We start from the raw sequence: 14,090 nt of genomic DNA on the forward strand, positions 1-14,090 counted from the left end.
TTACCCCAGGACACTCATCTACATGTTTGTAGAAAGCCAAACCAGTACTGAAACGAGAATCAGTAGAGGTAATGGTAAATATAAGAGTATATTGTCGATCTGAAAAGGGAGGTAAGAGATGAATCTCTACGACCGATAACAGAGAACCTTATGAAATAGACCCCGTAGAAGGAGATCACTGCATTCAATAGGCAATACTCTCTTCACATCCCTCTGACATTCACTGCACGCTGAGAGGAAAACCGGGCTCCAACTTGCTGCGGAGCGCATATCAACGTAGAATCTAGCACAAACTTACTTCACCACCTCCCTTGGAGGCAAAGTTTGTAAAACTGATTTGTGGGTGTGGTGAGGGGTGTATTTATAGGCATTTTAAGGTTTGGGAAACTTTGCCCCTCCTGGTAGGAATGTATATCCCATACGTCACTAGCTCATGGACTCTTGTTAATTACATGAAAGAAATTAACATTTTATTACTTAAACTATCCTGCAACCTACTAAGACTGTAATTTATTCTGCTGGCTGTGTTTACATAGTCTGTCAATAGCATATACTCCAGTATCAAAACTTTTAGTATAGGTTGTGATACCACAGGCTACATCAGCCATTTCATATGCTGAAATAGGGGTAAAGGAGCTACTTGTAAACAATGTAATATACTACAGAAGGTAAAATGGATCATTGCGAACATTTTAAAGGGGAGAAAAATATTGGGTGAACCATCCCTTTAACAGAGGAAGCACTCTCCTCAGGTTCAAGTCTTAGCCAGAATGGAGGAAGTGAACATAGACCACAAACCGGTCACATGGAGTGCAAGACAGTACTTTCCCTGTTATTACAAGTACAGCAAGTAATAGGAGCTGTGCAACACCTTCAAAAACGAAAGTGAAACTTAAAAGTGAAACCTGTTTGTTCCAGCCAAAAAAAAAAAAAACAGTCTATCAGCCCAGGAAAAAAAATCAAACAAAGCAGCATGTAAATAATTAATACACTGATTAATTAACCCCAACTGTTCAATATACCCCCATCAGAGGATATTAACCCTGGATCCTATCTGTGACCCTGTTGTAGCGTTTTATGTGAAAAAATTGAAACGATCTTACCTCCAGGATCCATGCTTTGATAGAACACAGCTTCTCAAGTGTGACAGTCTTATAGCAGCGCTCCTGACATGGACTTGAGTGAGAGAAAACAGGAAGTGAAACTCGTCAACACTGATTGCTTAGGAGCTGTTAGCAGTAGTCTGGCTGGATTCACAGAAAAAAAAAAAAAACTTTCCCTGCATCCCCAGACTCTAACTTTCATCAATACTCTCACTGAGAGGTTGACATGACTACTTAAAACTCCAGTCCTATCTCGAAGGGCAGATACCCTTTTTCATGACTCTCCGAATCTTCTGAAACTTCTCTGCCACCTCCCAACGTGACGTAAAACAAAGAATGACTGGGGTAATGAGGAAGTGGGAGGGATATTCAAGCCTTTGGCTGGGGTGTCTTTGCCTCCTCCTGGTGGCCAAGTGTTGTATTTCCCAACAGTAAGGAATGAAGCCGTGGACTCTTCCTATCTTAGGAAGGAAATATTCTATATCACAATCTCAGATTGTTGCATGTCCCTTTAACACTAGGGTGGTTGAGTTGTTGTTGTGTAAACCTAAAAGAATATATCAGAGGTCTGGTAGATTTAAATTGTATTCTGCAGCTCATAAGCACTGCTCAGTCTAAATACTGAAGAAAAAAAAATAGTACTATATTTTACTAGAGAAGAATGTCATATGTTGCTTTTCATGGGTCATTGTGATGGAAAACCTACCGTTATATTTGAATATATTATTCCTCCTACTGAATTTGGTAATGTTTTACAAATAATAATGTATATGTATGTAAGAACTTGAGAAATTTTGATTATAATTTATCTAAGAATAAGGAAATAAAAAATAGAAAATACTTAAGGTTGTCTGAGTTTTTTTGTGGAAATGTAGTTTTATTTTTGGGTAAAAAAAACAAAAAACTAAATTGTCAAAAAACTGACATAAAGAGACATAAAACCCAAACTTTTACTTTCATGATTTAGATACAATTTTAAATAACTTTCCAAATAACTTCTATTATCTGATTTGCTTCATTCGCTTGGTATCCTTTGTTGAAGCAATGCTGTACTGTAAAACACCTGTCCATTTCGGATTAGCCAATGACAAAAAGGTATATAGATGCAGCTACCAATCAGCAGCTAGCTCCCAGTAGTGAATTGCTGCTCTGAGCCTACCTAAGTATGCTTTTCTATAAAGAGCAAGAGAACAAAGCAAATTAGATAATAGAAGTAAATTGAAATGTTTAAAATTTCATGTTCTCTCTAAACCATGAAAGAAACATTTTGGGTTTTATGTCCATTTAAGCCAGAATTTAAATTTTCTATCAAATGTTCAAAAGCAAGGAAACTTCAAAAATTAAAAATTGCCCAAACTATTCCCATGGAAGCTTTGCATGACATAAATCAATTACATTACACAGCATTATCAATGACATCACACGGCATTATCAATGACATCATCAATGATATCACTACACAGGCACTTTAAGTTTAGAATATCCTTGCTTTTTAACGTTTAAAAAAACAAAAACAAAAAAACTGTCAGTAAAGGGACATTATACACTAGATTTTTCTTTGCATAAATGTTTAGTAGATTATCCATTTATATAGCTTATACAGCTTTCTTTTCTTCCTTTTTTTATGTATAGTTTTGCTTATTTTTAAATAACATTGTGCTGATTTTCAGACTCCTAACCAATACCAACTTTTAGGAGAATACTGATGTATACCGACCCCAGCTTGCTCCTGTTTGTGTAAAGGGTCTTTTCATATGCAGAGGAAGGGGGAGTGTCTGCATTTTTTGCTACAGAACCACTTGCAGTGGGTGTTCCAGTTAACCTTTTCAACAGAGCTAAACTGGGAGATTCTAAGTAAGTTTTTAAACTGTTATATACTGGATTTTTACATCGGTATCTGTGCATATTATTCTTTATAGTAGTGGCTATTACATGCAGTTAAAGGGACAGTCTAGGCCAAAATAAACTTTCATGATTCAGATAGAGCATGTAATTTTAAACAATTTTGCAATTTACTTTTATCACCAATTTTGCTTTGTTCTCTTGGTATTCTTAGTTGAAAGCTTAAGCTAGGAGGTTCATATGCTAATTTCTTAGACCTTGAAGCCCACCTCTTTCAGATTGCATTTTAACAGTTTTTCACCACTAGAGGGTGTTAGTTCACATATTTCATATAGATAACAGTGTGCTTGTGCACGAGAAGTTATCTGGGAGCAGGCACTGATTGGCTAGACTGCAAGTCTGTCAAAAGAACTGAAAAAGGGGCAGTTTACAGAGGCTTACATACAAGATAATCACAGAGGTTAAAAGTATATTATTATAAATGTGTTAGTTATGCAAAACTGGGAAATGGGTAATAACATAATTTATGCTTACCTGATAAATTCCTTTCTTCTGTAGTGTGATCAGTCCATGGGTCATCATTACTTCTGGGATATTACTCCTCCCCAACAGGAAGTGCAAGAGGATTCACCCAGCAGAGCTGCATATAGCTCCTCCCCTCTACGTCACTCCCAGTCATTCGACCAAGGACCAACGAGAAAGGAGAAGCCAAGGGTGTAGTGGTGACTGGAGTATAATTTAAAAAATATTTACCTGCCTTAAAAAACAGGGCGGGCCGTGGACTCATCACACTACAGAAGAAAGGAATTTATCAGGTAAGCATAAATTATGTTTTTTTCTGTTAAGTGTGATCAGTCCACGGGTCATCATTACTTCTGGGATACCAATACCAAAGCAAAAGTACACGGATGACGGGAGGGATAGGCAGGCTCTTTATACAGAAGGAACCACTGCCTGAAGAACCTTTCTCCCAAAAATAGCCTCCGAGGAAGCAAAAGTGTCAAATTTGGAAAATTTGGAAAAAGTATGAAGCGAAGACCAAGTTGCAGCCTTGCAAATCTGTTCAACAGAGGCCTCATTCTTAAAGGCCCAAGTGGAAGCCACAGCTCTAGTAGAATGAGCTGTAATTCTTTCAGGAGGCTGCTGTCCAGCAGTCTCGTAAGCTAAACGAATTATGCTACGAAGCCAAAAAGAAAGAGAGAGGTAGCAGAAGCCTTTTGACCTCTCCTCTGACCAGAGTAAACGACAAACAGGGAAGACGTTTGTCGAAATTCCTTAGTTGCCTGTAAGTAAAATTTTAGGGCACGAACTACATCCAGATTGTGCAGAAGACGTTCCTTCTTTGAAGAAGGATTTGGACACAAAGAAGGAACAACAATCTCTTGATTGATATTCCTGTTAGTGACTACCTTAGGTAAGAACCCAGGTTTAGTACGCAGAACTACCTTATCCGAATGAAAAATCAAATAAGGAGAATCACAATGTAAGGCTGATAACTCAGAGACTCTTCGAGCCGAGGAAATAGCCATTAAAAATAGAACTTTCCAAGATAACAACTTTATATCAATGGAATGAAGGGGTTCAAACGGAACGCCCTGTAAAACGTTAAGAACAAGGTTTAAACTCCATGGCGGAGCAACAGTTTTAAACACAGGCTTAATCCTGGCCAAAGCCTGACAAAAAGCCTGAACGTCTGGAACTTCTGACAGACGTTTGTGCAACAGAATGGACAGAGCTGAGATCTGTCCCTTCAATGAACTAGCAGATAAACCCTTTTCTAAACCTTCTTGTAGAAAAGACAATATCCTAGGAATCCTAACCTTACTCCAAGAGTAACCTTTGGATTCGCACCAATATAGGTATTTACGCCATATCTTATGGTAAATCCTTCTGGTAACAGGCTTCCTAGCCTGTATTAAGGTATCAATAACTGGCTCAGAAAACCCACGTTTTGATAAAATCAAGCGTTCAATTTCCAAGCAGTCAGCTTCAGAGAAGTTAGATTTTGATGTTTGAAAGGACCCTGAATCAGAAGGTCCTGTTTCAGAGGTAGAGACCAAGGTGGACAGGATGACATGTCCACCAGGTCTGCATACCAAGTCCTGCGTGGCCATGCAGGTGCTATTAGAATAACTGATGCTCTCTCCTGTTTGATTCTGGCAATCAATCGAGGAAGCATCGGGAAGGGTGGAAACACGTAAGCCATCCTGAAGTCCCAAGGTGCCGTCAGGGCATCTATCAGGACTGCTCCTGGATCCCTGGATCTGGACCCGTAACGAGGAAGCTTGGCGTTCTGTCGAGACGCCATGAGATCTATCTCTGGTTTGCCCCAATGACGAAGTATTTGAGCAAAGACCTTCGGATGAAGTTCCCACTCCCCCGGATGAAAAGTCTGACGACTTAAGAAATCCGCCTCCCAGTTCTCCACTCCCGGGATGTGGATTGCTGACAGGTGGCAAGAGTGACACTCTGCCCAGCGAATTATCTTTGATACTTCCATCATTGCTAGGGAGCTTCTTGTCCCTCCCTGATGGTTGATGTAAGCTACAGTCGTGATGTTGTCCGACTGAAACCTGATGAACCCCTGAGTTGTCAACTGGGGCCAAGCCAGGAGGGCATTGAGAACTGCTCTCAATTCCAGAATGTTTATTGGTAGGAGGCTCTCCTCCTGACTCCATTGTCCCTGAGCCTTCAGAGAATTCCAGACGGCACCCCAACCTAGAAGGCTGGCGTCTGTTGTTACAATTGTCCAGTCTGGCCTGCTGAATGGCATCCCCCTGGACAGATGTGGCCGAGAAAGCCACCATAGAAGAGAATTTCTGGTCTCTTGATCCAGATTCAGAGAAGGGGACAAGTCTGAGTAATCCCCATTCCACTGACTTAGCATGCACAGTTGCAGTGGTCTGAGGTGTAAGCGTGCAAAGGGTACTATGTCCATTGCCGCTACCATTAAGCCGATTACCTCCATGCATTGAGCCACTGACGGGTGTTGAATGGAATGAAGGGTGTGACAAGCACTTTGAAGTCTTGTTAACCTGTCTTCTGTCAGGTAAATCTTCATTTCTACAGAATCTATAAGAGTCCCCAGGAAGGGAACTCTTGTGAGTGGAACGAGTGAACTTTTCTTTTCGTTCACCTTCCATCCATGTGACCTTAGAAATGCCAGTACTAACTCTGTATGAGACTTGGCAGTTTGAAAGCTTGAAGCTTGTATCAGAATGTCGTCTAGGTACGGAGCTACCGAGATTCCCCGCGGTCTTAGTACCGCCAGAAGAGCACCCAGAACCTTTGTGAAGATTCTTGGAGCTGTAGCCAATCCGAATGGAAGAGCTACAAACTGGTAATGCCTGTCTAGGAAGGCAAACCTTAGGTACCGGTAATGATCTTTGTGAATCGGTATGTGAAGGTAAGCATCCTTTAAATCCACTGTGGTCATGTACTGACCCTTTTGGATCATGGGTAAAATTGTCCGAATAGTCTCCATCTTGAACGATGGGACTCTTAGGAATTTGTTTAGGATTTTTAAGTCCAGGATTGGTCTGAAAGTTCCCTCTTTTTTGTGAACCACAAACAGATTTGAGTAAAACCCTTGTCCCTGTTCCGACCGTGGAACTGGATGGATTACTCCCATTAACAAAAGCTCTTGTACGCAGCGTAGGAACGCCTCTTTCTTTGTTTGGTTTGTTGACAACCTTGACAGATGAAATCTCTCTTGGAGGAGAGTATTTGAAGTCCAGAAGGTATCCCTGAGATATTATCTCTAGTGCCCAGGGATCCTGGACATCTCTTGCCCAAGCCTGGGCGAAGAGAGAAAGTCTGCCCCCCACTAGATCCGATCCCGGATCGGGGGCCCTCAATTCATGCTGTTTTAGGGGCAGCAGCAGGTTTCCTGGCCTGCTTGCCCTTGTTCCAAGACTGGTTAGGTCTCCAGCCTTGTCTGTAGCGAGCAACAGATCCTTCTTGTTTTGTAGCAGAGGAAGTTGATGCTGTTCCTGCTTTGAAATTCCGAAAGGAACGAAAATTAGACTGTCTGGCCTTAGGTTTGGCCCTGTCTTGAGGCAGGGCGTGGCCCTTACCTCCTGTAATGTCAGCGATAATTTCTTTCAAACCAGGCCCAAATAAGGTCTGCCCTTTAAAAGGTATATTAAGTAATTTAGACTTAGAAGTAACATCAGCTGACCAGGATTTTAGCCACAGTGCTCTGCGTGCCTGAATGGTGAATCCTGAATTCTTAGCCGTAAGTTTAGTTAAATGTACTACGGCCTCCGAAATAAATGAATTAGCTAGCTTAAGGACTCTAAGCTTGTCCGTAATGTCATCCAGAGTAGCTGAATTAATGGTCTCTTCCAGCGACTCAAACCAGAATGCCGCCGCAGCCGTGACCGGCGCAATGCATGCAAGGGGTTGCAATATAAAACCTTGTTGAACAAACATTTTCTTAAGGTAACCCTCTAACTTTTTATCCATTGGATCTGAAAAGGCACAGCTATCCTCCACCGGGATAGTGGTACGCTTAGCTAAAGTAGAAACTGCTCCCTCCACCTTAGGGACCGTCTGCCATAAGTCCCGTGTGGTGGCGTCTATTGGAAACATTTTTCTAAATATCGGAGGGGGTGAGAACGGCACACCGGGTCTATCCCACTCCTTAGTAATAATTTCAGTTAGTCTTTTAGGTATAGGAAAAACGTCGGTACTCGTTGGTACCGCAAAATATTTATCCAACCTACACATTTTCTCTGGTATTGCAACTGTATTACAATCATTCAGAGCCGCTAACCCCTCCCCTAGTAATACACGGAGGTTCTCTAGCTTAAATTTAAAATTTGAAATTTCTGAATCCAATCTGTTTGGATCAGAACCGTCAGCCGCAGACAGAAGCTCTCCGTCCTCATGTTCTGCAAGCTGTGACGCAGTATCTGACATGGCCCTAGTATTATCAGCGCACTCTGTTCTCACCCCAGAGTGATCACGCTTGCCTCTTAATTCTGGTAATTTAGCCAAAACTTCAGTCATAACAGTAGCCATATCTTGTAATGTTATTTGTAATGGCCGCCCAGATGTACTGGGCGCCACAATATCGCGCACCTCCCGAGCGGGAGATGCAGGTACTGACACGTGAGGCGAGTTAGTCGGCATAACTCTCCCCTCGCTGTTTGGTGAAATTTGTTCAATTTGTACAGATTGACTTTTATTTAAAGTAGCATCAATACAGTTAGTACATAAATTTCTATTGGGCTCCACTTTGGCATTAGCACAAATAGCACAGGTATCTTCCTCTGAATCAGACATGTTTAACACACTAGCAAATAAACTTGCAACTTGGAATACTATTCAAGTAAAATACTATGAAAACGTACTGTGCCTATAAGAAGCACAGAAGATTTATGACAGTTGAAAATTAATAAACTGAAAAAGTTATAGCATCAATCTTTGTAAACAACACAACTTTAGCAAAGGTTTGTTCCCATTAGCAAAAGACAACTAACCCTGATAGCAGAAAAAAAATTACAGAATAAACGTTTTTTATCACAGTCAACTACAATCTCACAGCTCTGCTGTGAATGATTACCTCCCTCAAAACAAGTTTTGAAGACCCCTGAGTTCTGTAGAGATGAACCGGATCATGCAGGAAATACAATGAGCTGCTGACTGAAATTTTTTGATGCGTAGCAAAAGCGCCAAAAAATGGCCCCTCCCCCTCACACACAACAGTGAGAGAGATCAGAAACTGTCAGAAATTAGATCAAGCAACTGCCAAGTGGAAAAATAGTGCCCAAACATTTTATTCACCCAGTACCTCAGAAAATGAAAACGATTTTACATTCCAGCAAAAACGTTTAACATAAATTAAGAGTTATTAAAAAGCCTGTTGCTAGTCCCTGCAAAATAGGCTAAAGTCTTGTGTACACAGTGTAATTCCAGTGAAGTACCATTCCCCAGAATACTGAAGTGTAAAATATACATACATGACATTATCTCGGTATGGCAGGATTTTCTCATCAATTCCATTGTCAGAAAATAAAAGCTGCTACATACCTCTTTGCAAATTAATCTGCCCGCTGTCCCCTGATCTGAAGTTTACCTCTCCTCAGATGGCCGAGAAACAGCAATATGATCTTAACTACTCCGGCTAAAATCATAGTAAAAACTCTGGTAGATTCTTCAACTCTGCCAGAGAAGTAATAACACACTCCGGTGCTATTATAAAATAACAAACTTTTGATTGAAGGTATAAAACTAAGTATAATCACCATAGTCCTCTCACACATCCTATCTAGTCGTTGGGTGCAAGAGAATGACTGGGAGTGACGTAGAGGGGAGGAGCTATATGCAGCTCTGCTGGGTGAATCCTCTTGCACTTCCTGTTGGGGAGGAGTAATATCCCAGAAGTAATGATGACCCGTGGACTGATCACACTTAACAGAAGAAAAAGGGATTATCTATCTTTTAAAACAATAAAAATTCTGGTGTAGACTGTCCCTTTAAATGACCATTGGTGTATACTGTCCCTTTAATGTAAGCTTTTGCCAACAAATAAAAATTATTATATATAAAATCGTTAATACACACACAGGACATATAGTTAACCAATTTCACACCTAGTAGTAAGTTGATTGCTAGTAACAATATTCAGGACAGTAATAAATTCATAAATATAAAACCCCCTACATTTTTTTTAATTTCATTGAGTTGGACCAAACAGCAGGAGTTGGGTTGCCACTGATTTGTTTTGTAGTAACCCAAATCTTGAGTGTGATGTGCCTTTCTGAATTTAAAGGACCACTAAATATTGTAGAATTAAATAAACTGAGAAATACACAATAAAAAGGCAAAGCAATATCACTTACTTTGAACTTGAAATGAACAGAAGAATATTTTCTAGCAAATTTCCAAGTTAATACAATTTTCCCTCATCTTGTATCATATGATGTGCACAAGCTCAGTAACAGCTGAAGCCTCAAAGTGTTTATATAAAAAGAATGCGCACATTTAGATCATGGAAGTAATTGGAATTTTTAAAAAAAAATTTTAGTGGCCCTTTAACTTTAAAAAAAAAAAAAAAAAAAAAAAAGAAAGACCAATTTAATAAAAAGACTGTATATCTACATTTATATAATGGAACTACTGTTTACATATTTTCTCTCTTTACAAATGCGATTTCTTAGCCAGAGATCAGATGATGAACTTTAAGACTTGGAAGATACATATAAAAAAAAAAAAAAAAAAAAAAAGAGGTGTGTTGTAACAAAGCACTGGTTTGCTAGGTAAACAGGAACAAATACCATGTTTGGACACTTGCAAAAATATTTGAATGAAATTAAATTTTCTAGGTGTGTACACAACAGTATAAGCCTGGTGTGGAACTTCTTATATAGTTATCATTTTAATGGACTGTGGTTAGAAGACGCAGGATTCAAGGATTTTAATTGATAAAGATTGTTTAAATTAAAAGGTGCGATTTAGGGTATGTTTGATGGAAAAAATCAAGGAGGTAATACACTAGGGTCGTTGTTCCTTCTATCATATATAGGAAAGGTACACAGTCTTGGGGAGCCACACACAAGTTAAAATTCCACAAAAATCAGCTGTATTCACAGAGGTGGCCACAGCCAGCAGGGCAGTGAGAGTTGGTCTGCATCCAGTTCATGATGTGCTGAAGATGCCCACCATGGCCACAACCCTGACACCAAACGAAAAGGCCCTTTACAACGTGGTGACACACAGCACACATACTGGCACATTGTCTGCACCTAAAATAGAAGATGATAAAAAAAATCAGCTAATAAAGGGACAATATATTTGTACAAGTAATTCAGAGAAGTGCAATTCCTATATTTTATATTACAGATTTTATAGATTTACCTGAAAACATTAAACATTTTTATAAAATACTACACAATGCTGTAAATTAGTTCCAGAACTTACTCTTAACCTCAAGACAGCTAGTTGAAAAAGTATCAGGGTCTTTATGTAACTTAAAGGGACATGAAACCCAAAAATTATCTTTCATGATTTAGGTATAACATACAATTTTAAACAACTTTTCAGTTTACTTCTATTATGCAATTTGCACCATTCTTTTGGTATCATTTGTTGAAGGAGCAGCCATGCACTACTGGTTTCTAACTGAACACATATGTGAGCCAATGGCAATCATTATATACATGCAGCCACCAATCAGCAGCTAGAACCTAGGTTCTTTGCAGCTCCTGAGCTTACCTAGATAAACATTTCATCAAAGGATAACAAGAGAAGGAGGCAAATTAAATAATAGAAGTAAATTGGAAAGTTGATTGAAATTGCATGCTGTGTCTGAATCAAGAAAAAAAAATTTGGGTTTCATGTCCCTTTAAGAACCTAAATGTTAATTGTGATACAGTGACACCATTTAGAATTAGATTTCTGCATGGATTGGTAATTTTTACCTAGATGATGGCAAGTGGTCAAGGCCGAAGCAGCAAAGCAGCCCTTAATAATGAGGTTCCCTCCACCGTACTTAACAGTTGGGATAATGTTGGTATGCAGTGCCCTTTTTACACCATACATAGTGCCGTGTGTTCTTCCCAAATAACTCAAACTTAATTTCCTCAGTCCACAAAACATTTTTCCAGTAGCGATGTGGAGTGTGAAGATGATCTTTGGTGAACTTCATGCGTGCAGTAATGTTTTCTTTGGAAAGCAGGAGCTTCCTTCGTGGTGTCCTGCCATGTTCAATGTTTTCCGTATAGAAGACTCAAGAACAGAGATGTTAATCAGTTCCAATGATTTCTTCAAGATTTTAGCTGTCACTCTAGTTTTTTTTTTTTTTTAACCTCATTGAGAATCGTCCTGTGTGCCCTTTGACTCATCTTGGCTAGACAGACACTTTAAGGGAGAGTAGCCACAGTACTAAATAGTCTCCATTTATAGCCAATTTGTCTAACAGTGGACATATGAATATCTAAGCTCTTTGAGATAACTTTGCAACCCTTTCCAGCTTTATACAACACAACAATTCTTGACCGCAGGTCTTCTGAGAGCTCTTTTTTGGCATGATTACATCAAAAGATACAATTTGTGAATAGCAAACTCAAAATGTTTGAGTGCTTTTTAGAAGTTAAAGTAGCACTTATCCTCCAATCTTGTTTCATTAATTGGACACCAGGTTTGCCAATTTCCAAATCTAATTATCTTATGTTGATGTCATTAGCCTAGGGTTTCACATACTTTTTCCAACCTACACTGTGAATATTTGAATGATATATTCAAAATGTATAGGAACAATAAAATAATCTGTGTGTTATTAGCTAAAACAGATTGTGTTTGTTGATTACTGTAACTTAGATGAATATCAAACCTTATAGCAAAAAGAAACCAATGGCACTACCTTTAAATGTTGAGAGACTACAGCCCTATTTATGAAATCCCCAATATAATCACTGTAGATTAAAGGGACGGTGCTGTGTATGATACTTATTAACAAGAAAATTGAGGGGGAGACCCACCTGAGCATACACAAATAGCACTCCAGAGTCCAGGAAAAGCATTAGGCAAAAAAATTATCAATTGGAATTCACAAAAGGACAAATATCAAATGGTCTTGGTCAGATACTGAGACTCTAAAATTTAAAATATAACTTTTATTAAGATTAACCTAAAAAACAGGGTTCCAATTAAAATTACGACTTGGGGCAAGATAAAGAGTGATTGGAATTGCTTATACTAATAATACAGTACATTTACTTATCCTTAAACTCTAGGATTCTGTTCCAATCTATTCATATTTGCCAAAGGAGGAGAGTACGTTTTGAACCATCTTGGAACTTAAAAAATTTTGCCCTTGGTAAAGCAAAAGACAGTTCATAACTACGATTGACCTTCATATTCCCATTCATAAGGAGCATTACTTATTTCTCTGTTTTGCATTTCTAGACAAACATTTATAGTTTGTAGCTCTTCCTTTTGGATTAACTATGGCTCCCAGAGTTTTCACAAAGGGATGAGAGGTCAGGGAATTTAGGTAGCTTCTTACTTGGACAACATCTTGGTTCAAGCTCCGTTGTTCAGCACAGCAAGAGTTCATACATACAAGCTGCTTTCTTTGCAACCTTGGATGAAAATTTTTCCAAAGCGATTCTTATCGCATCAAACCAGGGTTCTTTTCTGGCAGTTGTAATAGAATCAGTTTCCATGCGACTCTTATAAAAGCTCTAGGAACAAAGTTGTAGAAAGCCTGTGTGAAGCTACAGACCTTATCTCCTCCTTTGGTAGCACAGTCCATAAAAGTTGTGGGATTGATGGAGGCAGCTTCGGATGCCATTCCCTTTGCGAGGTTTCATTTACGTCCTCTTCATCTTAACAATGGAACGGTGACTACACTGAATTGTCTCAGAAAATGTGTCTGGATTACAAGACCAGACAATCTTTTTCCTGGTGGATCACTTACCAGGCTATTTTCCAAGGAGATTCTTTTTATCAGCCATCTTGGACGGTCATTAACACTGACACAAGTTTATTAGGATGGATGGCTAAGTGACAGTCTAAGAAAGCACAAGGTTTCCTCAGGAGGAAAGGCTACTAATTAATGTCTTGGAACTCCGTGCAATTTTTAGTGCTCTTCAAAGTTGGCCCCTTCTCAAACAAGAGTCATTCCTGAAATTTCAATCGAACAATGTGGTCTGTTGAAGGAGTTTTCTTGTACTCTGTGGGACAGATTCCAAGTGGAGCTCTCTATATCTACACCTATATATAATCATGTATATAATATATAGACATATATATTTTTTCAAAATACCATCAGATACAAATAGAAATATTTATTTATGAATAAATAGAACATATTCTTGAGTTGGGTGTTAAAGCGCGAAAACATAATTTATGCTTACCTGATAAATTCCTTTCTTCTGTAGTGTGATCAGTCCACGGGTCATCATTACTTCTGGGATATTACTCCTCCCCAACAGGAAGTGCAAGAGGATTCACCCAGCAGAGCTGCATATAGCTCCTCCCCTCTACGTCACTCCCAGTCATTCGACCAAGGACCAACGAGAAAGGAAAAGCCAAGGGTGAAGTGGTGACTGGAGTATAAATTAAAAAATATTTACCTGCCTTAAAAACAGGGCGGGCCGTGGACTGATCACACTACAGAAGAAAGGAATTTATCAG

At 39.2% G+C, this 14,090-nt stretch overlaps 1 protein-coding gene across 1 annotated transcript in view; it reads right to left on the reverse strand.

The window, feature by feature from the left end:
- Positions 1 to 10,027: 10,027 nt before the first annotated feature.
- Positions 10,028 to 14,090, reverse strand: part of WDR24 (WD repeat domain 24) — a gene marked incomplete in the record, with an annotated part of 205,604 nt that continues 201,541 nt past the window's right edge. The window contains 1 exon segment of the mRNA XM_053694936.1: positions 10,028 to 10,696. Within this exon segment, the coding sequence (XP_053550911.1) occupies positions 10,528 to 10,696 (169 nt within the window).

Source organism: Bombina bombina, chromosome 11 (genome assembly GCF_027579735.1).
Source record: "Bombina bombina isolate aBomBom1 chromosome 11, aBomBom1.pri, whole genome shotgun sequence".
NCBI lineage: Eukaryota > Metazoa > Chordata > Amphibia > Anura > Bombinatoridae > Bombina > Bombina bombina.